Source organism: Anneissia japonica, unplaced genomic scaffold, assembly GCF_011630105.1.
Source record: "Anneissia japonica isolate Jap-2015-1 unplaced genomic scaffold, ASM1163010v1 scaffold1306_len716249_cov185, whole genome shotgun sequence".
NCBI lineage: Eukaryota > Metazoa > Echinodermata > Crinoidea > Comatulida > Comatulidae > Anneissia > Anneissia japonica.
Window position 1 is genome coordinate 648723 of NW_022708971.1, and position 25256 is coordinate 673978.

Sequence of the window (25256 nt, forward strand, 5' to 3'; positions counted from 1 at the left end):
AATATTGAATTTGCAAGAACATACTCGCGCTTAATTGATTAAATCTGTACAGCACGCATGCCAATGAACTTTTAAACATGAACATTTCTGACTTGCAATACAGAAGAGAAAACAATGTTTTTCATGATAAATATTTTTTTTTGTCAAACATATATCTTTGTTATTTATTTTCTGTTTTATCTTCCTTAATATGTATAACGATTTATAGTTGTCATTACTAACAAACTTTTTCAACAACAAGTCATTAATTATATATAATGTGATTGTAAGTACTGTAGATAAATAAATAAATATAATTATAATACATATAAATATAAATGTATATATATATATGTAATATATAAATATATATTATATATTATATACTTATATATATTTATTTATTTCGACTGGCCGAAAATTTCTTTCGAAAATAAATACAGTGTTTAATAGTCTACATGCCTTGTTTTTAACGACTGATACATAATTTGAAGCCACACACATGGATTTACAATGATATATATTTATACATACTCTATGTGACTAATATTCATTAAAATTCCAGTGTATCTAAAGTCAAAATTATACTTGTGTGAGTACTGCATTCATTACGGTTGCATTTAATATATACAGACTGAATATGTGTATGTATTATGTAGTATTGTATATATACAATTACTTGCTTTATATAAGATAAATAAAATAGTTATAACTTGTAATATATTACTAGGGTGTCTTGACAACAGTCTCTTGATGGTCAGAGTAACCTTGAAAGGATTAAAAATAATCTATATCCAAAGGCTATTCAAAGCCAATCTATGGCTTAATGTACTGTAGTTGATAGTAGTTGTTAATTACAAAGCAAGTCTTCATAAACCTTTGATAGTACTAAAATTTAACATAATTTAAGAAAATAATAAGATATATATATTTGATGATTGATTTTCAAAATATTGTTTAATAAACTTTTATAAATTACGAATTTGTTTAAAGCATATTAATAGCTTGATATTTAAAATGATACTTATACATTTAAATTTGATATGGATTTGTAAATTGTTATTGCCTTTGGAAAAACTTTGCTTAATTTATATATTAATGAAATTTAATTTATTTTGATCATTTTTTTTACACTGAATTTCCTTTTGGAATTATGTATTCCCTTGTTACTTGAGTAATGTTGTGTTTATCAATCAAAATAGATTTTAATGGTACTGAGTCACTTAATTGTTCATAACCGATTAATAGGCTTCACCCTAATTAGCAATCGTAGCAATTCTGGTAAAAATCAATGATTTATCACGGTAACCATTCATCTGGGATTATCCAACCGATTATCAAATACTAACATTCTAATTCATATTTGCAATTAAATTGAGATGTAAATTATTTTATTAATTTGGTTGTCATACAGTTTGTGTGATAAACTAATCAGCGGTAAGAGTTTTTTCTCAGCATTTTGGTGACACCCAGTGCAAGCCACAAGTCGTCACCTGGCGCCTTCTTCTGTTCCAGTCATACTAACAAACAAGCAAAAAGTTCCACTAAAAAAAGCAGAGGTGTTAAGGCCAACTCAGAAAGCTTTGTATGATTCAGCCCGATGTGGTTTATCGTCAGGGACCGACTTAAGCCGTTGTGAGAAATAAAAGATTTTTAATATACTATGACACGACCGACCCCGCCGTAAACCATCGTGTCGGCGCAACAACAGATTGCGCCCGTCTTCGTTTTACATTGCTGTCTGAGTTGGCCTTTACTGTATGACAAATCCACTTCTGTAAATTTAGGATGATTGCATGTTTTAGAATGCTAGAACTCCCTGAAGTATCTTAACACTCAATCTTTACAAAATGATGACAAATGGCCTTTACAATGACATGATATAGGCTATTAAATAAATCAATGCTTGTGGCCATAGTATACACTGCCATCTAAGCCTAAAATGTCACCCGAACTGCTTACTAGAGTATAAGAAAAATCTAAAACATTTTTTATTTTTTAAAAAGATATCATCAGATGAGACAAAAAAAATAAATAAATAAAAAATATAAATGAAATTTTGTTTTCATATTTAGCAAAATGATTATCTAGGCAGAGTGGAAAATAAAAATTGTTTGATGAATAACAAATTTGCAAGTGTGCGAGGTAAAAAAGTAATAGAGGGTGTTCTTTTGCTTTCACTGGAGATCCTATCACATGATCATAAAGAATACAAAACAGAGTATTGATAAGATTTCTTATTTTTGTGGGATTTCAAAGCAGCGGTTGGTGTAATAAAAATAAAACATTATATTTTTTTCTTAAATTTCCATTTTCTTTTTGGCGTCGGTTGAGGTAACTGGCAAAAAAAAAATTATTTTTATTCGGCAGGTTGAGAGTTCATTAAACATGTTTTATTTTTAGTTAATCTTTATTAATAACAATCACTTTTTCTGTAGAATGTCCAAAATTTATGTATGGCCTTGGTTGTAGCATGAAATGTGACTGCCATCCTACTAATGCAGAAAGCTGTGACAACGAGAATGGAGTTTGCATATGTAAACGTGGTTATGTAGGAGACCGATGTCAAATAGGTAAGAACACCTTGTGATGTCAAGATACACATTGTAAATGATGTCATATTGAGATTTTTTTTAAGTTCAGTCATCTAAAACAAGGCAAATGGCCACTCAAGATAAGGGGTTTGAGGTACTGCAGTTGAAAAGAAAACGGTTGACATCCGTGTTTGTGAAACACGTGCGTATCCCAGACCGTGTTCTTATTCGTCAGTTGTTTTAAGCTTGATAGACACTTTGGAAAGGTCTGTTTCACATTACCAAGATTTATTTTACTTCTTTTATAAAAAAAATAAATAAATAAATAACAGCCTTTAAATACCCTCATCAAGAAAATCATTTAAAATCCCTGAAGTGAAACTAACCATATTTTTTATTTGGCCTTAACTGATGGGTACTATGCCTCAAAGTTTGTTCTGAAACTTATTTTGGCCTCCATTCACACACTTTGTTTTATGTTGTTTATTAAATAAACTTATATTACTTAGCTTTAGATATTTTTCACCTGATTTAATTTGTGTGTGGAAAATACAGTAAACAAACAAACACCAAATTAATTCTTCAAGTGTATTTTAGTACACAGCTCTTACAGAGTATCTTCAAGTTCAAATTTACTAAAAAGTTAAAATATTTTTATTTTAAATTTCCAAATGAATTTTAAAACTGAATTTAGTTTTTTGATATGAGTAAACCAATTATTTAATTGATGATTTGAGAATTGTTTTTCTGTGCTGCTTGAAATTGATTGATAAATTAGAAATAAATTGATATTTCCATATGGGTTTTTTTCCTTTCTTTTTTTTTTTTTATTCTTTAATTTTCAAAATTTGTAAATGAAGGTTGACCACTCAATTTATGTTTTCAAAATGAGTAACCAATCATTTAATTGATGATTTGACAATTTTTTTTTTCTTTAAAGTTTTGATAAATTATAAATAAATTAATATTTCCACGTGGATTTATTTGCTTTTCCATTATATTTAAGAATGTGATGATGGATGGTATGGGCTAGAATGCCGAAGCAGGTGCCGCTGCAGCGATCCAAAACTTTGTAACAAGAATACCGGCGAATGCAGTCGCCAGTGTCCAGCTGGCTACATGGGAGAAAACTGTGAAACATGTGAGGGCGTTTTTTATTTACTTTTTAGCCTGTAGAGAAATCAAATCCTGTAGTAAATAATACACTTATATTTTTATGGTTTGTTAACCTTTTTTTTATGCAGATTTTATGCGGATTTGGAGGGGGTGCCGGCCCGGCCCCGGCCCCCCCTTTTGGGAGGTAAAAAATAGGGGGAAAAAAGAAAGAAAAAGAAAAAAATGATAGCCCACAATGCCTCAAATGTTATTTTCGGGCATCTGCAACACAAAAATTTCGTGGGGGCATGCCCCGGACCCCCTAGGACATTGTTGTCTCGATCGGCCCAAATTTCGCCACACATCTAGATGTGTATAAGAGACAGGTTATGGGAGCAAACCTATTTTTTACTAATTTTATAATTTTGCAATACAGAATACGAACGTGCGGATTTTATTAGTTTTTATTTATTTTATATTGTTCCGTCTTTTAATTTTCTCTGTTATCTGTTCAGGAATGACGCTTATTAAATTTTTTGTGTTTAGTAAACAACCCTTTCAGCCAATCCTTAAAATGGAAAATAATCAGTTATTTTTAATATGAAAATACTTTTTTGTAACTAAATAAAAAGAAAATACATACGAAAGTGATAACGGTACAATGTGATGATATGATTATTATTAATTTAAATATTTTGTGATTAAATTAAATTCAAATTGAATTAAGATGATAATGAGAACTATCCTCTCGAGTTTTTACTAGATATTCTGCTATGAATAAGATTATCGGGCCTACTTTTCATTTTGAATATCATATGAAAAATTGATATATCACTTACGTTTGGCCCCCAGGTACAGTAGATTATAATTATTTCTAACATCGTTCTGCATTATCGCCAACTAGCAGAACAGCTCCGTTAATAATAAATAGAATATTAATGGCTAATTGGAATTATTTATTTCATACTAAAACTCTGATTATAGAAGCTTGTAAATATTCTATATGTTTTATGTATTCCCAACGATGTATTTTGAAAAAGATTTATTATGGTCTCAGTTTCCACCTGCTGTTAGTGTTTTGTTGGATATTAATATTTTGTAAGAGTTTAACAGGCAGGTGAGTGGAGAGTATTTGGTATGAAGTTAAATGTTTTCATAATGTAACATCAGGCCTAAAAAAATAAATTGTTTGCCCTTTTTTTAAAATGATAAAAGGGGCGAGTGGAAAACGTTTTTTGTTTTTCCGCCCCTATTTTTTTCAGTGAGTTTGGAGCGGGTGTAGGAGGGCAAACAAAAAATTTTTTTTTGGCCTCGTCATTGTTACCGGCATTTTCGTTTTCATTTTTATTTAATTTCATAAACCCCATCCTCAATGACATGGTAATTACTACAACCATCTTCATCATGTCTATCATAATAATCATCATTATGTTCTCAATGTCCTCAAATTCAAATTTTTGAAATTCGTCTTTATTATGTTGAATTAAAACATAGCATCAACGATTCAATCAAACAAGTTAGCAATACTGAAATATGATTAATACTCATTCAAAAGACGTCAAATAATTAATAAACAAGAAAAAACACCAAAACCATAAAGAAACATTACAGAAAAATTTATTATATCAACGGTTTTTATTTTATTATTTACAAAAATTTGAATTTGAATTATATTGTAATAATTTGTCACCTCCACCTGTTTTGTCGTCGTCATTATCATGACTATCATCGTCACCACCGTGACAATAATTTTGATGATGGTCAATGTCATCTTTAACATCATCAATTCATTATCATCATGCTAGTTATCACATTGTTCCGAAGCACAAAAACAAATCTAATTTCAGTCATCATATCTATAAAAAAAAAAAAACACCGCCTCCGCGAGGATTCAAGCTTCAACAAGCATTCATCTTGTGTAAATGTGCAACTATAGGCCAAGTTACTTCATTTCCTATTCAACAATACAATATACTGATGTCTTTTAGTATGTCCTGAGGGGCGTTATGGGGAGAACTGTGAGGGAATTTGTCGTTGCGGAGAGCGCGAGTGTAACTCAATAAACGGTGAATGTTCCTGTGAAGCTGGAAAGACTGGACCTGATTGCATGGAAGGTAAGTTTCCCATTGTCGATATTCTGCCAATAATACAGATAATTTGAGACAAAAGTAACACCGAAGCTCTTTCATTATGGAAGGCATTAAGATGTTTCTTACTGTTGTAATACGAGAAAATAATAGAATCATAAAAAAGTGATATAAGTCTAGGAAACCCTTTTTTTCCATCTGCGTATATAGACTTGGTGGACACCCAATTATTTTTTACGGACCCCATAGGTTGGGAACCACAAGATTAATAGTTAAAAATAAAGATTGGTTTGGTTTCACCATAAACAATATATTTTCATCTGACCTGTGTTAATTAGTTATATAATTTATTTGAAATAGAATGCCAAGATGGATTGTGGGGAGTTGGTTGCCGTAATAACTGCACATGCTCAAACGACCGAATTTGTGAGAAGGCCACAGGAGAGTGTCAGTGTCCGCTCGGATTTCAAGGAGATGCTTGCGTAGAAGGTAATGCACAGGAGGTCAGGTGTATAGTGGTGCTAATAGCATTAGCTATCATTGAAATAGTATGACTTCAGTTATGTTTCCATAAAAATGCTACACTGTCCCGACACCAGGGAAACAAGGGGTTACCTTACCCCATTCCACTCCCTAAATTCGCTGATGTACATGGCTTTTTTTTTACTGCAATGGCTACACATGTTGCTGTCTCCGTTGCAATCAGCAAGGCTGCCTTGTTCAACCATGCAATTAGCATCACCGACATCTGCCTGCTGTAACCTGTAGCAATTTTATGGAAACCAGTCTTTAACCATAAATTCTTCGGAAAGTGACACCAAAGACCTTAAGATGTCATCTGCATCTCAAGATGCCATCTGCCACCTATTAAAACAAGGAACTATGGAAAAACACTGTCAATATCTGACCGTTGTCAAAATAATTACTACTCATATATACTGTGGTTTCCACATCAGATGTGGATCACATCTCCAGGCAAATTAAACCTTTTACTATGAATTATTTTCAGAGTGTATACAGGGGTGGTACGGTTCAATGTGCCGTCATCGATGTAGGTGTAAGAATGATGCAGACTGCGATAAGCAGACAGGGAAGTGCCGCTGCCAAGCTGGATGGCAGGGTCCAACATGCGGTGAATGTAAGCAACTACTCTTTATTTTCTTTATTTAGGAGAAAAACTAATTTTTTAAAGATTTTGTATGTATATGATTGTGTTGTTTGTATTTATTATTTGTTTGTTTTTTATTTATTTCGACTTCTTCGTTGCAACAAGGAAAACGCCCACTGAGGTCTGAATACTTGTTTTCTTTCAGCCCTGGTGATGCATTGGGTAGTAAACTAGGAGGCAATTCTCTACTCTTTTGCAAAGACATACTGCATTCTTTAAATATTGTCAAATTTACATTAATGGTACATGTGGATCCTGGTGGATAGAACCATTAGTTTATAAAACATCTAATCTACATCTATAATTAATACAGTAGATTCCCCCTTTGAGACAACCTTATTAAGGGACACTTTTTGTGGCCATGAAGTGAGAGAAATGTATCTTTTAACACTACGGCCAATCTCTATTCAGGGGACACCCCTATAAATGGGACACTTGTGTCAGTCCCAAAGGTGTCCCCTTAATAGTGGATCAACTGTATTTGAAATTTTATGAAAAAAAATGTTTAAATATTTTGCTTGCAGCATGTCCTGGGGGTTATTTTGGTTTCAACTGCGAGGCCAAGTGCACATGTCACAACAGTGCGGAGTGTGATCCAGTGACTGGTGAATGCATCTGTGAACCTGGATGGCAGGGATCTCAGTGTCAGCAAGGTGAGGGCGCTACAACATGTTTCTCCAATTTGATTGGAACACAAGATAAAAGATAAAATTGTCGTCAGCACAAAACAGAAATTTATTTGGAAAGAATAATATTGAAATAATTTATATAAAACAAAATATTGTATGATATAACAGTACGTAAAATATAATCTTACCTAATGTACAAAAAAATATATATTTGTAGTATTTAGATTCATAGTATGAACTTTTATGTTTATTGTATTCCTCTACAGTACAGGGTATGACTCAGAAAAAATATCAAATATTGGCTTGAATTAGGCATACAGTGCTGTTAAATTCACAGTATATTTCTTAATAAAACAGGACTACAATTAAATAATACATATATTTTCTTTCATTCTTCATTAGTCTGTGATAATGGTTTTTATGGACGGTTCTGTGAGAACAAGTGTTCATGCTTAAATGGTGCCATGTGTGATCATGTAGGAGGCGGATGCACCTGCTCTGCTGGTTGGAGAGGAGAAATCTGCGACAAGCGTAAGCCTTACAATTCAATCATCATCTTTAACTTTGAGTGGATGGATTTATTAGGTGTAAACACCAAGGATAACCCACAAAGGTCTAGAATTATTTCCAGTGGGGTCCTTCTGGTGGTGATGGGGCAGAACACTGGGAGACAATCCCCTACTCTTTTCCGAAAAGTGTACTGCGTTCTTTAACATGCACATGGGTCATAATGCACACGGGACCAACAGCTTATAGGTCTCATCTGAAATATGGTGCGCTATCGTAACTTGCACTTCAGCTCTCCAGCTATAAAAAAACAAGGATAGGCAGCGATGGGAATTGAACCGGGGACCTAGAGCTTGCCAATGTTCAGCGCACACACAGGGGCTACCACCAGATTCAGCAGAAAAACAAGACACAAGTTCTTTTTATTGAAAATACCTTGATGATGAAAGCATAAATAAGTTACTAAAATTAATCCAAACAATTCTCATAAGTTTAATGTTCCCCCAGGGAGTGAAGGAGGTTACATCTTGGGGTGGTTGCTAATTATGGATCCATCGACCAGGGGGTAATATTACTAATAATATCATTACCTTGTATCAACTTGGCAAAAGGCATGGTGTAAATCCCTATATTACTCTGTTTCTTTAAACACATTTTTTTTGGATTTGTGCTATCCAGCCTGTCCAGATGGTTTCTACGGACATGAATGTCAGAAGAGGTGTCGTTGCGCAAACAGTGCTCGGTGCGACCCTGTCAACGGAGAATGCCTCTGCGCTCCAGGTTTCACAGGAGACTTATGTTTGCAAGGTATGTGAACAAAATTTTTTTATTTAATTTCTTGTTATTTTATTTTCAAATAACAATTATAATGACAATGACTACAACATTCAGGGTGATATGCTAGGCATGTAATAGAGTGGCTTCACCCTAAAGGCGCATTTATGTAGTGCGGGACAGCAGCAGTGATGGTCACATAACCTGTCGCACAGTGCAATCTATTTACACAGTGCACGGAAGACACATGCATTGTTCGCGGCTTGTTCTACACTCTTTATGCTCAGTAAAGGATGGCCGGAGTTAGTATTTGGCCAGAATATTACTTATGCAAGAGTTCTTTAAAATATTTAATGATTCCATGCTGATGAGCCACATGTAGTTGCTTAGTTGAGTAGTCTTTGTCAGCGTGGAATATCGTAAAGAGTGCATTGGTTCTATTTCTTTCCTTTTGCCGTGTCCCTTTGTGTATAAGACTTTAATATTAGCTGTGAGTGACAGAAACATACTGCATCTGCATGTTATGACATTCATACAGCCATTCGCTGATGAAACCACCTCGATCATCTGTAAACACTTGACAACATGAGGCCTGCTGATTGATTGTCGGATTATCATTAAAAACAATCTATACGCATGCCTTTTCGTGTTATGTTGTCCATGGGAGATGTGTGTGGTCATAGTGAAGCTCCACAGCTTGTCATCAAAGGAAATTTCAATATGTAGGGTTTTTTTTACTTTCACGCAGAGTGCAGTGAAGATAGGTTTGGACAGGACTGCCGCGGTGTATGCGATTGTAACAATGGCGCTGACTGCGATCATGTGACTGGCTTGTGTGTTTGCGCGGCTGGATGGATGGGCCATTCATGTACCAAACGTAAGTAGCACAGTAATTCGACTTTAACTACCATCACAACTACAACTAGATCATCTTCAAGTAGAACTTAAACCTTAATATTAGACCTACCATTTTTGGCTAATTATTGTATTAGTGTACAGTTCATCCTCCAGTTCCACACCACATTTGAGGACCTGAAAATTTCGGGTGGTCTCCGGGTTTGGTCTCAAACTAGAGAGTTAGATTTGTGTTAAAATTTTTAAGACATTTGGTTCTTTGAAAAAAAATGGTCTCGAATTATAGCGGGTATCAAATTTTAAAATACAGTGTGTGCACCCTTCACCGTATTTTGTTGTTCAACTTAGTTTTGTATTTTGAATACTCAACTGATTTTAACAGTCCTTTATTTTTAATGGGTTGTTGTTGTTGTAGATATGTAATTATAACACCGATAATTATAATATGGTAATTTTAAATATGTAGGAAAAAACCTTTCACTAGGAACTTCCAAGTAACTTGTCCGCTATACATATTCAAACATTTACGGTACTAATACGGTCCCTTCTTATGTGTGTGTATATATATATATATATATATATATATATATATATATAGATATAGATAGAATATTGCTTTCACAAACAGCTTGCTTGAAGGGTGTGAGTGAAACTTTCCAGAATTGTTTGTCATGGTCCCAAGAAAGAAATAAATACAATTTTGGTGACAATCCAGAGTAGGGTGTGGATATGAGGACAAAAAAAGAAGCATCCCAAACCAGATCACATCTGAATGAATCTGCATTATTAGTTTAACACTCTATAATCTTGCTTTCCTTAACAGCTTGTTTGAAGGGCTACTTTGGTATTGGTTGTGCCCAGCGTTGTATCTGCCAGCACGGTTCCAAATGTATCCCAAGCACTGGTGCCTGTGAGTGTACTGGTGGCTGGACTGGTCGTGCTTGTGAACGTGGTATGATGGTCATGTTTTTATTGTTTTTATATATTATTCAGCCCCCAAAGTTACTGTAAGCCAATGTAGGGTCACCAAGCTTAATTGATTGCTTTCAGTGGGTTATTCTTGGGGTGAATTGGCCAGTTACTGGGAAACAATTACCTCTCAAATAGTTTTTTTTTTTTACTTATACTTTTTTTATTCATTTTATCATTCAAAAAAGGGACAGAATAGTATTGATGATAAATAAAGAAAAGAGGAAAAAAATAAAAGTTTGTGCAAGTGCCATTTTTTCAAATCACTAAATAGAATATGTATTGTAAACTAATATTTTTTATCATGTTTCCAATTTATGAACATTATTATATATATTATACATATATCATAACGGCAGAGGCATTGTATTTGTTAATCAATTTCATTTCCAATATTGTTCTATAAAAGCTTGTACAAAGAAAAAAATTCTCTGGAGAATTGGAAATTTTCAAAATTGCCTTTCAAACATTTCTTGTTTATCGTAAATGCTCAAATTTTTGGAGGCTTCAGTGCGGTGCTTATTCGGTTATAAAAAGGTATTTGCGTGGTGCCTTCCATGTCTTTTCCCATGTTATCTATCTCACATATTCTTCCCATATCGTTAGACCTATCATAGGTCCTAGTCATCGTAAATAAACGTTTATTATAAAGAAATGCTTGTATCTTCATTATGTTATTTATTCATTTTAACATACTGTATACATTGTATTTAAAACACTTTCTCAAAGTGTTTCATTACACACAGGGTTATATATACCCTTGATCAAGAGCCGCGGCGCTTATTCCAGAGCGCCGCTTTGCGAAAATAATCAGGTTTGGTCCGCCGCTTATTCAAACATTTACGGTACTAATACGGTCCCTTGTCTTTCAAATAATATTGTTGTTTTCTTGAATGTTCATATAGGCAATAATTGCACACAGAACCACTGCTTAACCCTGACTTAACAAGTGTCTCTTGCTTGTAATTTTAGAATGCGAGTCTGGTTACTTCGGACCAAGCTGTCAGCTACCGTGTCAGTGTCTTAATGGAGGGTCATGTGATCGATTTAATGGAACATGCCAGTGTGCCCCTGGATGGGTTGGAATAGAATGTGAAGAAGGTAAATAAATACATAATAATTCACTTCAATATTTTTTGTGCATTCAATTTGTATTTATTTCTTTGTTTTTCTTTGTTTTTTTCGCCTTTGTCCTATATTTTTCTGTCTTGTTGTATCATGCTTTTTTTCTGAGGTGCTCAACACTAGAATGACTTTTTCAGGATTTTGTTTATTCTTATTAATTTAGTTTTATGACATTTTAATTGTACATTGAAAAAATAACAGAAGTAAATATTATATTGAATATAGGTACAAGATGTTATATTCATATCTGCCATTGATTCAAAGCTGAGTTTAATACACCCACATGTTATATTGTTGTAATATTATTCTATTTTGATGTGTTTGCATTAGGAATATAGCATTGCGGTAATTTTTGCCTGACGTTTATCGTACTAAATACTCTGTAATTTCTCAAAAACTTGCAAAAAAAATAATTGTAAGTGATTCTAGTAAGAATCAAACTTATGACCTCCAGCTAGCCTGGTGTCTTAACAACTAGAGCACCAAGATTCCTAAAACATCACTCCTATAATATCGTAAAACCTTGAATTGAAGCCCAATGGGCTTAATCTCGAGAAGAAGCCCATCTCGAATTGAAGCCCCCACTTTAGTGTGCAAAATTAGCCTAGAAAAGAAGCCTGTCTTGAAAAGAAATCCCATGGGCTCCTTTTCAAAATAGCATAGGCTTCTGGAGTCGAAATAATACAGTACATACACTGTACATGAATTTCAAAAAACTAAATAAATTAAAAACAAGCTTGGTTAATACAGAGTAGGTTAGGTGATTTAATGCCAGTTAATACATTCCATGATACAGATTGATGTTACTGTGTTTCATAGTACAAATTCCCAAAATTTATTTTGAAATGAAGCCCCCCCCCCTCTTAACTTTGCAAAAGTAGCCTTGAAAAAAAGCCCATCTCCATAAGAAGCCCACCCAAAGTTCACTAATTCGGAATTATTGTTCTTATTCTGTCCTCTAAATCAGATAACTCACATTAATTGTTTTTTGTCTGTTGCAGATTGCTGTACATGTATTATTTTCTCTAATTTACATATGTTATTGATAATAATATTAATTTTATGAATATTTTAGCCTGTCAGAAGGGTTACTTTGGAGAGAATTGTGAACAGAAATGTCTCTGTCAGAATGGAGCAACGTGTGACCACCAAACTGGGGCGTGTGATTGTGCTCCTGGCTGGAGAGGTTTCACCTGTGACAAAGGTACATAGGCACTTTTACCCCATCTCTCCCCACCCCCTCCGCTGTCCCCTTGTACCCTGCTAGATACATCACTTATGATTATTGATCTTTATGAATAGGAATTTTTGTGAATTGGAATTTTTTTTTTGAAGTAAATAATGAATTTTCTTAATCTAAATTTATCCCGTGTTAATAATAATAATGAAATTATTTTATAATTATAATAATTTGATGTTTTTTTATTGAATGTTTAATGTAATTTTGATATTCTGTAAATAATATTGATGAAATCATTTTAATGTAATTATATATTGATATTTTTTTAATTGAATGTATAATGTAATTTAGATATTTTGTCTTTTATTGTGATATTCTGCTTGCTTATTTTAGTTCTTTTTATATACATATTTTTGTAAATAACATTGCAATCTAGCTCTGCTGCAATGATGTATTTTTTATGTAAATTTATTGTATAAACCGTTTATCTATCTATCTCTTCAATTAACCCAATTTTTTTTTAATTTATAACTTGCGTTCTTATGTATACATGTCTTTTAAAGTAAAACAAGTCTTTATTTCTTATAAATAAATTGAGCTAAATGACAAGTCCTTATATCTTTTATATAAACTGAGTTATATGACACTGAAGAGGTATATAATTTTTTTTAAAATATAACTCATGTTATTAGCAACATGTCCCTGAAAATTCCTTATATCTTTTATATAAACTGAGTTATATGACACTGAAGAGGTATATGATTTTTTAAAAATATAACTCATGTTAATCAACATGTCCCTGAAAATCCCGTTTATTTATTATACAAAATTAAATTAATAAAAATATGAATCGATGAATATTTTATTAAATATATTTGATTAAAATTTATTAGTAAATGGATTAATACATACTTGGTTGAATTAATGAATAAGTATATAAATAAATAACTTGCTTAATTAATGTATGAATATATAACTGAATGAATAATATATAAGTGAAAAAGATTATGCATAACTGCATATATGATTATATCAAGGAATTAATAATTTATAATATTTTTTTCCTGCTATAGCTTGTGTAGAAGGTTATTACGGTGAATCATGTGAGAATTATTGTGGATGTGGTCTAAATACCCCGTGCAACCATGTGACCGGCGAGTGTATCTGTCCCCCGGGATTTACAGGACCCCAGTGTAGCGACGGTAAAAGATATATTACAATTTGTTATTCATTAAATTGTTAAATTGAATATTAATTCACCTCTTTCAAGGACGGAAATTTGAGTGATTATTGACCAAATGGGGCGTGTCATGCAAAGCTCTATAACCTTTAAAATGATAAGTCATTTACTGTAATCGCCTTCCTATTACCAAAGTTATGAGTAGAAGTATTATGGCTTGTCTGTACAAGGATACAATTCTGCCACATTTATATGATAATTACTCAGTTTAACCATCAGCGACAGTACACCAGTTTTAGAATGGCAAGCCTCATTTTTTTTCGTAAAGAAAATAGAATAATGTTGAAGGTGCAATATTTGGTAATAACTGTCATTTAATGTGGTATATGCCAATTATAATTCTTAAAATGTTTGTTTTAATATTAAAAAATCACAAACTGATTATATATTTTACATTAAAATTTTGTTTGCATTTACCATATTTTATTTAACAGCATTGTATTACATTCATTAATTAGATATTGTTTTAATATATAATTTGATTACATCTATAATTATATTTTAAAGAGTATTATTATTAATTCTTCTTTCAGCTTGCCCAGCTGGACGATTTGGACAAGACTGCGAAGAGTTGTGCCTTTGTGGAGCTAACACAAACTGTGATCCAGTGGATGGAGAGTGCAAATGTAAACCAGGTTATCGAGGAAAGAAATGTGAAAAATGTAAGATGCCTTCAGGACCAAAAAAGTGTTGGACATAGTATTAAATGACATGTTTTCTCCTCAATTCATGACCAAAACTATGTCTCCTGAAGAAGGGTGTCCCCTTCATATAAGTGACCCAAAGGAAAGGTCCTATTATTATTTTTGATATGAAATTGCAGTAATTAAACATAAAATGTAAATAGTGACATCCATTAGATGTCTCACCATATAGAGGTTCTACTGACAGAAATTGCCACCATGAATTATTGACACTTGTAGTGGAAATAACTAGTCAATCAATTACATTATTTGATGTTGATTGCTCATCTTTGCAGAACCCAGCTCCTATTTGAGAGTGCTGAAAATTCACTAAACATTATTTTCAGTTAATGCCGCACTCTATAGTGAGAGTTTGTTACATACAGTTCATATAAACACCTTAATTTGCATAATTATCCCATTTTATTGTCAACAGTCTGCTCACCAGGACGCTACGGACCAAACTGTCACCAGAGGTGTGAGTGTCAAAACAATGGACAGTGTAACCCTAATGACGGATCTTGTGACTGTCCAGCCGGATACATTGGAGCAAAGTGTAGCAAACGTAAGTAATCATAAAGAAGCTTATTTTTTCAGATTTCAGTAGCAAATTTCCATGAAATTAATTTGCCAAATAGACACAATATTTAACATGCAAAAACACTGTTACAGTATTTAATAATTAGTCCAATTGCTATTTTAATTCTAGTCTGTCCCGCGGGTTCCTTTGGGATCGATTGTCTTGAGAAATGCTTCTGCCAGAATGATGGAACTTGTGACCCAATGACTGGACACTGTTCCTGCAAGAGCGGTTTCTTTGGAGAATTTTGCCAAACAGGTTCGTAGATCATTTTACTTGCTTTATATGGAATTTTTTCTTTTTTATCCAATTAAGTCAATGGTTGAATAAACATTTCTGAATTTTATTTAAATAATTAGAGTGTCCTCCAGGATATTTTGGTATGAATTGTGAGATGTCTAGAGAATGTAACAACGGAGGGCGTCTGGATCCTTTGACTGGCGTCTGTTCTTGTGGTTTGGGATTCACTGGCGTTACTTGTGAGCAAGGTAATATATTATTAGACCTGTCTTTTTCAAATTATTTGCTTGTATTTTTTATATTACATATATGAATAACCTATATCACACATTTTTATTTTTTTGTGTTTGACTGTATGATTGTTATGATGATGTCAATAAAAGTTAGTGGTATTATTGGTTATTAGACATCTAATTGAATTACAAAAAATTATCTATTAAGTTCTGGCGCTTTACGCTTCTCTCCCGTGCTAAACAGTATAGAATATGAGAGAGCAAAGTCAAGATTTAAAATAATCAACTGCCCTATTGAAAGCGTGTTCTATGTGCCCTGACTCTTTTGAGGAAATTGTGGAAATCAATAAAGATAATTCATATAATACGAGAGGTTTCGCACGCGAACAAATATGTGTAAGCATACGTTTAGCTACGTGTAGTGAGCAAGATATGCGTGTCGTCCACTAGTTTAGTGAATAGCAGCCGGCGCATGGCGTCGAAATGATGACATATCTGTCACACTAACCGTACGCGTTCGCGTGCGAAACCTCCCTAATGAATACACAATAACTGAATGGCCGGTGATCACATTTTAAAAAAGAACATGAATCAGCAAAATTGATTATGTAAAATTAAACCCTACTGAAGCCTCATATAACGAGACTCCTGAAGCATCTTATTGTTATTTCGATTTTGTTTATTTTAAAAGAGCCCCTGCATATCAGTTAAGCTGGAAGTGTCACCCATCATAAATATATTGTTTAAAACAAATTATATATTTTTTTTATTTACTGTTTTTTGTTTTAAAAATAAGAATTTGAGATAAATTGATGTACTAAATGTTGATTGATATACAGAATGCCAACCTGGTACTTACGGCTTCAACTGTGAACTGGAGTGCCCTTGCCAAAACAGTGCATCATGTGACCGAATGACAGGTTGTTGCATGTGTGCTGATGGTTACTATGGTAACTTATGTCAATATGGTAAGCAACGACAGAATTTATACAAAATTACTATTGTATACAGTACTACCCCTCCTTTGGGACACCCCTATAGGGGGCACTTTTTCGGCCACAAAATAAGGGAAAGTATATCTTAACACTACGGCTAAACCCTGGACACCCCAATTAAGGATAAATCCCTATTAGGGTACACTTTTTGGTCGCAAAGGTGTCCCCTTGGGTTCTACTGTATTTTTAAAAAATACTTAATGATATTAATACAACAAATAAAGTAATACTGTATTTGTTTGATGCAAGAACATCAATTGAAAAGGTAATGTTTAGAAAATATGTCTTTGAAAGCTAAATTATATATTAATTTATATTTTTTTCCTATAATGTAGAATGCCCTGAGGGTTTCTATGGTTTCTATTGTAGCAAGCAATGTGAATGTTATGATGGCGCTGCTTGTGATCCTGTTACTGGCCAATGCCGATGCCCACCCGGACGTCAAGGACCAAACTGTGAACAAAGTCAGTATATTAATTTTTTAAATAATAATAATACTAATAAATTATTCATTTATATTGTGCAAATTCCATTAGAATTATGTTCAAATGTAAAAATGAAATAAAATAAAATGAAATAAAATAAACAAGAATAAAAAAGAAAACAATTTAAAAAAATTAAAATTAAAAGTTAAAATTATGGGAAGAAATATATTTAAGCTCTGTTTACACAGCTATCAAATTTTCTTTGAGATAAAAAACTGTTTACGTCCATATCTAGAAAGTCATGCCATGCCTATATATGGTCATGATGTGGTGACATCATGGCCATAGTTAGGCATGATTTTGTCATATAAAATTTGACAGTCTGGACAGGTTCTATGATTCTAGTGAAGACAGTTTTATTGTACTAAATATTTATAACTAAATCTTGGAGTAATATTAATGTAGAATTTTATCAACAAATGTAGACAGTACAAATTATTTCTATTTTTGAAACAAAGGTAAAAAATTGTAAACTGCATGTTTGATACAAAAAAACTGTATTGTTGAATATATTATATTATGAGATGAGACATAAGATAATAGGCAGCTTTCGGTTGTGTGACATGGTGACACTAGGACAGGTGCATTTATTTCTGACTGGCCTGCTTTTTCTGTAAAACTTAGATTCAACCAAAAACAAATCCTAGTTTGTAAGATGAGAAGAAAATGTTCAAATGCGCAGATGATTCTATGTGAATGTGTTATGTCGTATATCAAATCAAATCTTGTTATTGTTCCTTGGTAAATCCAATTAAAATAACAACATTTTTGTATATTTTCACCCACCTAAGTGAACACTGTTTAAGGTTGATGTTTTTTTCTGCTTACAGCTTGTACACCTAACTTCTATGGACCCCATTGTGAGTTCTTCTGTGATTGTGGCAATGGGACACAGTGTCATCCAGAGACTGGTCTATGTGATTGTGCATCAGGACGAACTGGCCAAGGCTGCCTAACAGGTAAAAGAAATAGTTGATAGGCCTGTTCAAAGAATTAAGACTGCAAGCTTTTAGTTTTAAAATTCTAAATATATTTGTCCTTTTCTAAAATTGTTAGTTGCAAGTATTTTTGGAATGGCATTGTTAGTAATTGAATTATTATTGTTATTGCTGTTGTTGGTTCTGTTGATGTCACTGTGCACCCTCCAATTCAAGACCTATGTAATGCTGAGACCCCTCCTCAAAGCACCAAATAACTATGGTCAATCTTTTAATGCAATTAATTCCTTGAAGTGGAAACCCAGCGCCAAGACCACCCTAAATTTTGAGGTCTCAAAGTGGTCTCAATATGGCAGAAAAATTTATTTATTTTCCATTTATTTATAGAATATACCATAAAAATTATAATGTTATTTGAACTTAATAATTTTTTTAGAATGCCCTCAAGGACGTTATGGGCCAAATTGTGGGTTTAGTTGCGACTGTGCGCACTCGTCTGTTTGTAACCCAGTCAACGGGTCTTGTACATGTGTCAATCAATGGATTGGACCAACCTGTGAAAAAGGTACGTACTGTATATAAAATTAAATTCATTTTTTTGTTGCTGCATATGCTATCTTGGGCCAATATCCACACAAAAACAAAACACCGAAAATACTACCCAATGGTACCTGTGCATCATTGGGTAGGGATATCACTCCACAAATGTTCAATGAACCGCATAACTTACCCTAAACGAGCTATACATTGTGGGGTAAGGGGCGTTACTTAACTAAGGTCCTAATGACCCACCTACCTCAACCATAAACGAACTATGCATCCTGGGGTAGGGACATTACTCCACTAAGTTCCCAATGACCCCCAAACCCCCCAGAAAAAAACATACATTGTAAGTTCAGTAATCTATTCTGGATATTAAATCAAATATACTAAGATATGGCTAATTTAAAATGCAACTTTACAAAAATGTCATAATTGAGAGCTAGAAAGGGGCATGACCCTAAAATTTCAAATGGCTGTAACTTCTAAACGACTTGGAATTGGCAAGTCAAATTTTGGGTTTGTTCATCAGACATGTTGGTGCACATTATATCCGAGTTTCGAGAAAATCTGAGACAGTACCCAGCCATCCCATTTGTTGAGTTGGCATGGAATGACCCTTTAGTCTAGTGGTAAAATATTTGTCTAACATGCCTGTGGTGACCATGAAGTTCGAAACTGGGTGGGCTACATTTTTTTTTTCTGTTTTGCTTTCTTTTGCCGGACAGGTGGATCACCTAACTCGTCCTTAGTGACGAGTTCAAATCAAGTTTATTAGTGAATATGTCTTCAAAAAGGTCATATTTATGATCTTACCTTCAGATTTTATTCTTCAAAATAATAATTGAACTGTCTATCTTTGCACACAGCGTTGTTTACAACATTCATTCAAATTGTTCGAACGAAAGAAAAGTTGGCAATCAAACATGTAGCAGGTAGAAATCACATGCATGGATGCACACAGAGAATGAACCTTGAACTTTAAATATAAATATATTTGAATATTTTAACATATTATTACTTACAATAAACCTATGAATAGGTATTTTGTTCTTTTGAGTTTATACTTATTTATTTTTATTTTATAAAAATCATTGAAACTATTATTTTGATTAATGTAATTTATTCTGTTGTGTCCTCTCTTTCTATGTGCATTTTGATACTTATATTGTAAAAAATATTATCATTAATAATTATTATTAGTTATTATTAATATTATTATTTTGATCATTAGAAAAAACTATCAGTATAAAAAAAAATGTAAAAGTGAATCTGTATTATTCATTATCATCATAATCATCGTCATAATCACCTATACAATCACATCCTCATCATCATTATTAGATTTAATTCACACAAACAAAAAATTTTCTTTAACTTTGTTGTATTTACAGTACTTTGATTTCATTAAAGTTGTATTATTATTTTTCTGTTTGTATGTGCATTTTGATACTTCATTCAATTTTGTTATTGTAAAAATTACCATTAATATTGTAACTACTAAGTTTATTATTATTTTGATCATAACAAGTATCTGTATAGAAAATGTGAATGGAATATCTATTGTTATAAAATTCATCATCATCTTGTCATTATCATCATCGTTATCATCAGTGTCATCACCTATACAATCACATCACCATCATAATTATAAAAATATGAATCCACACAAATGACAAACTTTTTTTGTTTTTAATTTGATTTTATTTCTATCATTAAGCATGTGTTTTGAAATTAAAGATTTTTAGTTTAAATAAGCATGTTATTTGAGGACAGGATATTAATTCAATATATATGGTAACTTGGAATGTTATAAGATACTTATTTATGATTTATTGCAATGAAACCATTAAAATATTTATAATATTAAAGTAATAAATAATAATATTAAATCATTTATATTCTTGAAATATATTATGTAATTTTTTTTTTTATTGCAGATGGACCACCTCATTTTAACAAGAAAAAACACAACCGTGGAAGTAACCATGAGACACATTCGAATAGGGGGGATGCACGAACAAGTACAGATGCAACCAACACTGATAACTACCGTGCAGCTTTACGACAATAATGTACCTTTGTATTTTTTTTTTAGATAAGTTTTACTTAAACATTTTTTATAAAACTAATGGCTAAATAATCTGTGTTTGGCATGATGCCAAATTCAACATGTTTGAACCCGCTTGTGTTGGCAGATTTTTTTTTCTATCTTCTATGCAATCCAAGTGACATCTGACCCCCATCTTGCAATATATTCAAGCAAATGTGCAACTTTGGAAACAGTTTTCAAAATTGTTTTATATTCATGATACTAGCAATCATTTTCATGATATTGTTTTATATATTTAAAATACTATCATTAATATTCATGATGTCAATATTATATCATTAATATTCATGATACTGTTAATGCTGTTCATGATGTAATAAATAATAAAGTTAATATTTGTGGTACTGCCAATAAATACAGTATTGTTTGTAATATGAGGTTAAATTCAACACCAATCAAGTTAAAAAGCAATAGCAATTTGGATACTTTGCAATGTTTTTCTCGCCCATTTTTTTCGAAAATGAAGTGTCGATGTTTAATGGTTTTTGCATAGGGTTTACAATATTTTTAATATAAATGTATTTATTGCTATCAACTGTTGACGAATTAGTGTGATTTAAAGCGGGGATTTTTAGGCCAGTGTGGTTGTGGAACTTCGGACGCCGTTCCAGCTGAAGTTTTGTAAGTAATATGTGACGTCGGATGAACATGCATGTCATGTGATCAGAAAATGTATATTATAGTTTCAACTTCTTACTTATTTTCTTGTATTTATATTCTGCCTCACCTTTTCAAATTGCTTTTTATGTATCTAAATGTTCTATGAGACGATTTTATTTTCGCATGAATATTTTTTGCTTTTTGTAGCTTTTTGTATATTGAAATTTATTGATGTCTAGATAGGGGTAAATATTCCTCCGTTTTCCATTCAGCCATTTTCAAAATATAACCTAAAAGGAAATTCATTGTCAATACTGTAGTCTGTATTGGCATTGTTATTTTGTATCTAATTTACATTATTTATGCTCTGATGTGTATAAAGGTTTTGACTTTGCTATAAATTTCAGGTATAAGAAGCAGGGAACCTTTTAAAAGGATATTTTTTTTGTTTCTTTATCCTGTTTATCTTCAACATAAAAAGTATGTTTGTAGAATTCGTCTCTACTCATAATTTCATTAGACACAATGACGTAACTACAAATTCATCTATAGCAATACTGTATTCATAGTACAGGATATTTTTTTTTTATCAATTATGATTATTTAAATATGTTTAAATGTCATTTAATGCAACAAATTGAACTTGTCTACCTCTGATGTAAGGTATCCTTGGTCGATAAGGGTTATTCTGAATATATAAATTTGTATCAAACCTTAATAAACTTTATAAAATACATATCTTATGAAATAATTAATTAAAATCATTTGTTATATTGCTATTATATCAACAGTTTCATAATTGGATTTTATTATATTTATAATAAATTTGTATGCCGACACATAGCGTTCATAAATATGTAGAAAATCAAGATAAAAATTATATTTTTTCTTACAAATTGTTTCGATTTTTACCCTTTTTATGTTTTAATTGTTCTTAATTAGATAACTCATACTTTTTTACTTCTTTACTCCAAGATTTCATATTTAATATTTTATGCTTCCAAGAAAACAGACTTGATATATCTAAAATACATTTTTATTTATTTGCGCTTTTTGTATACTTTGTATATCATCCAATGTTTCTTGTGTAAATATTGTGCAGGGATGCATAAGTAATATGCCTATAGTACAGACAGAGGAAACCTGAAGACAATGCCGATGAAGTCTTGCCCATGGCTTTGAATTTCTAATTTTTTAAATGTTCTGTATTGGTGTAGTACAGTTGCATAATTTCAAATTCTTTTTGAAGCAGAAACATTTTGTACCTGCTCTTAATTCCATTTGCGGATCCACAGGGATTCACAAAGGTTTAATGCATATACTATTTGTACAGTGGCGTATCAAGGGGAGGGAGTGGGGTGTGCACCCCATAACAGAACTCGCTCTCCCCTCCCATCGAAAATGTTTGAAGCAAAAAATAATGCTCAAGTAGATAAACATCACCTCATATCACTTTGTTTTTTGCAACTTCTCAAAATTAGTACCAGAATAATAAAGTTTTTAAAATACCAACAAAGTGCATTTTGTGTCTTGTTTATAGTTCTTCTACGGTTACTATCATTATATGTTGTCTCGTTTGGTCTGAGTCAAATGCTGAAGCCATAGATCTGCGTCAGAAACAGTTGCGACGTTTAATATTCTCAAGGCGACCTAAAGACTGTACCTGATGATAAATCATGTTGGGCTGTGTTTTACGACACTGCCTTGGTTGGCATTTACTCTTTTATATACTTCTCATATTATGCTAATTATTATTTGTGTTATTGTCATTTTGTTAATAAAGATCATACTTCCAAAAAATTGCAAAATACAGTACCTCTAAAATTCAAGCAAAATTGTAAATAGTTTTTTTGAAAAGGATCAACCAAACAGACTTTAAAACTTTATTATCCCACAATGGGGAAACCTTTGGCCTCTAAAGTAAAACATGCAAACAACAAAACTATACAAATAAATATGCAGAATTCCTCAGTTAAAAAACGGTTTAGAATTGTAAGTTAAAAAAAAATATATTTCACTAAAACATCATAAAATCTAATTGCTGTAGGAACAAATGACATTCCATGTCTCTTAGTTTCAACTTGACGTTGTAATATACTTCAATATTGAAAAAAGGGTTTAAAAAAGCACCATATCAGCCATTCCACCAGCATACTGTAGTGTTAATACGAGATACTTTATTGCAATTTTTATCATAAAAAATTGAAGTTGAAAAGATATGTTATAATATATATTCCCCTCGTTTCACAGAAAAGTTTCCCCTTAAATAGGGTGTCTTCTGAATAAGGGTGTCCCAAAAAAGGGGTTCTACTGTATTTGCAGATGGTCAAAGGTCAAAACACAAAAATCAAAAAGTTATCGTTGGAAAGGTCTTCTCAGGCCGAACAGTTTTACACCGTTTAAAATATATTTCACAATAAAGGTCCATATAGGAATGTTTTACTGTATTTCACAATTATCAACATATTGGTAACGAATATAATGTCTAAAATAGAATATTTGGATGTAGGCGCTAAATTTGGTCCATAAGTTGCACATACCATACTATTTTGATTTCTGCCTGACAACGACACAGGTGATTACATAAAATCACCTAATTTGCATAATACAAAATGGTGCCCGCTCAGAATAAATATTTAAGATCTTTTTAACTGCGAGTCATAGAGTTGATTTTGGTGTTGAACTTTAGAATTTTGTATACAGTAATCGCATGAATAAGCGCCCTGCACTCCTAATCTGATTTTGTCCAAAATAAAGAGAAATTCCCTTACTGACCTCTGACCCATCTTTGTTGATCGGGAGGAGGGGGCACAAAAATTGCTATGAGGACCAAGTGCCAGAAGGGCCACGCCCACCTCAGTCCTGCACCACGGTTGGTGCTCAACTTGAAAATAGCACTTTGACCTAGAAAAGAATGTTTTTCAAAGTTTCTAAATTTAAAAGTACTGCTGACGTTCAATTTCAAATACACGAGGGAATGGTTCTTATTTTTCTAACTTTTCTTAATTTGTCATTCTGTCGTTCAATTTTTTTAATTAGATCAAATAAGTTTGTTGAGCAATGTAGACTGTTCTAAACGACAAGAGAAACGATTTTATAGGAAATGTAGACTACACCCTTTGCTTAACAGTGGGCTCAGAGCTTCAAAAGAGCTTTCTTTGTTTTTGTAGGTATCTTTGATCATTAGAGTAAGAATGCTTTGATCTTTTGTTTAAATCACTGCTATGTCACCTACTAGAGGTAATGTTTTGATTGGCTAAACACTTTTGGTACTAGTGCATATAAGCTTGCTATTATGGATAATTTTTCATTCCTGATGATGACATAATTAATGTCGAAATATTGAATCCCAACACGATGGCGTGTATTTCAATACTTGGTGTATGTATTATACTTTCTTGTATTGTGTGTATTAGCAAGCTTTAGTAAAAGAGAGGTAGGTTACGTATTAGTTGTGAACCCAAATTAGATACTGCCACACACACATGCACACACATATTATATATAGAGATTTGCTAATTTCTTTAGCAGTGAAGTTGCTGATATTCGCCATGGTCTGGACATAACTATTCATAGTTATGGTAACATTACTTTGGACATCTATTTGGATTTTTAAGATTCATAATCATGTTTGAATATTTCTATTATAAATGTGTGTATATATATATATATATATATATATATATATATATATATATATATATATA

General features: G+C 32.3%; 1 protein-coding gene across 1 annotated transcript in view; it reads left to right on the forward strand.

The window, feature by feature from the left end:
• The window catches only part of LOC117106599 (multiple epidermal growth factor-like domains protein 6), a 37346-nt gene extending 14281 nt beyond the window's left edge, over positions 1-23065 (forward strand). The window contains exons 5-27 of the mRNA XM_033247980.1: positions 2418-2552; positions 3520-3654; positions 5597-5722; positions 6056-6184; positions 6705-6833; positions 7388-7516; positions 7895-8023; positions 8678-8806; positions 9522-9650; positions 10452-10580; positions 11570-11698; positions 12798-12926; positions 13976-14104; positions 14676-14804; positions 15262-15390; positions 15535-15663; positions 15765-15893; positions 16718-16846; positions 17209-17337; positions 18189-18317; positions 18733-18861; positions 19706-19771; positions 20777-23065. Coding sequence (XP_033103871.1) covers positions 2418-2552; positions 3520-3654; positions 5597-5722; positions 6056-6184; positions 6705-6833; positions 7388-7516; positions 7895-8023; positions 8678-8806; positions 9522-9650; positions 10452-10580; positions 11570-11698; positions 12798-12926; positions 13976-14104; positions 14676-14804; positions 15262-15390; positions 15535-15663; positions 15765-15893; positions 16718-16846; positions 17209-17337; positions 18189-18317; positions 18733-18861; positions 19706-19771; positions 20777-20910 — 2918 coding nt within the window. The 3' untranslated portion in view covers positions 20911-23065. The remainder of the gene's footprint in view (positions 1-2417; positions 2553-3519; positions 3655-5596; positions 5723-6055; positions 6185-6704; positions 6834-7387; positions 7517-7894; positions 8024-8677; positions 8807-9521; positions 9651-10451; positions 10581-11569; positions 11699-12797; positions 12927-13975; positions 14105-14675; positions 14805-15261; positions 15391-15534; positions 15664-15764; positions 15894-16717; positions 16847-17208; positions 17338-18188; positions 18318-18732; positions 18862-19705; positions 19772-20776) is intronic.
• Positions 23066-25256: the final 2191 nt, after the last annotated feature.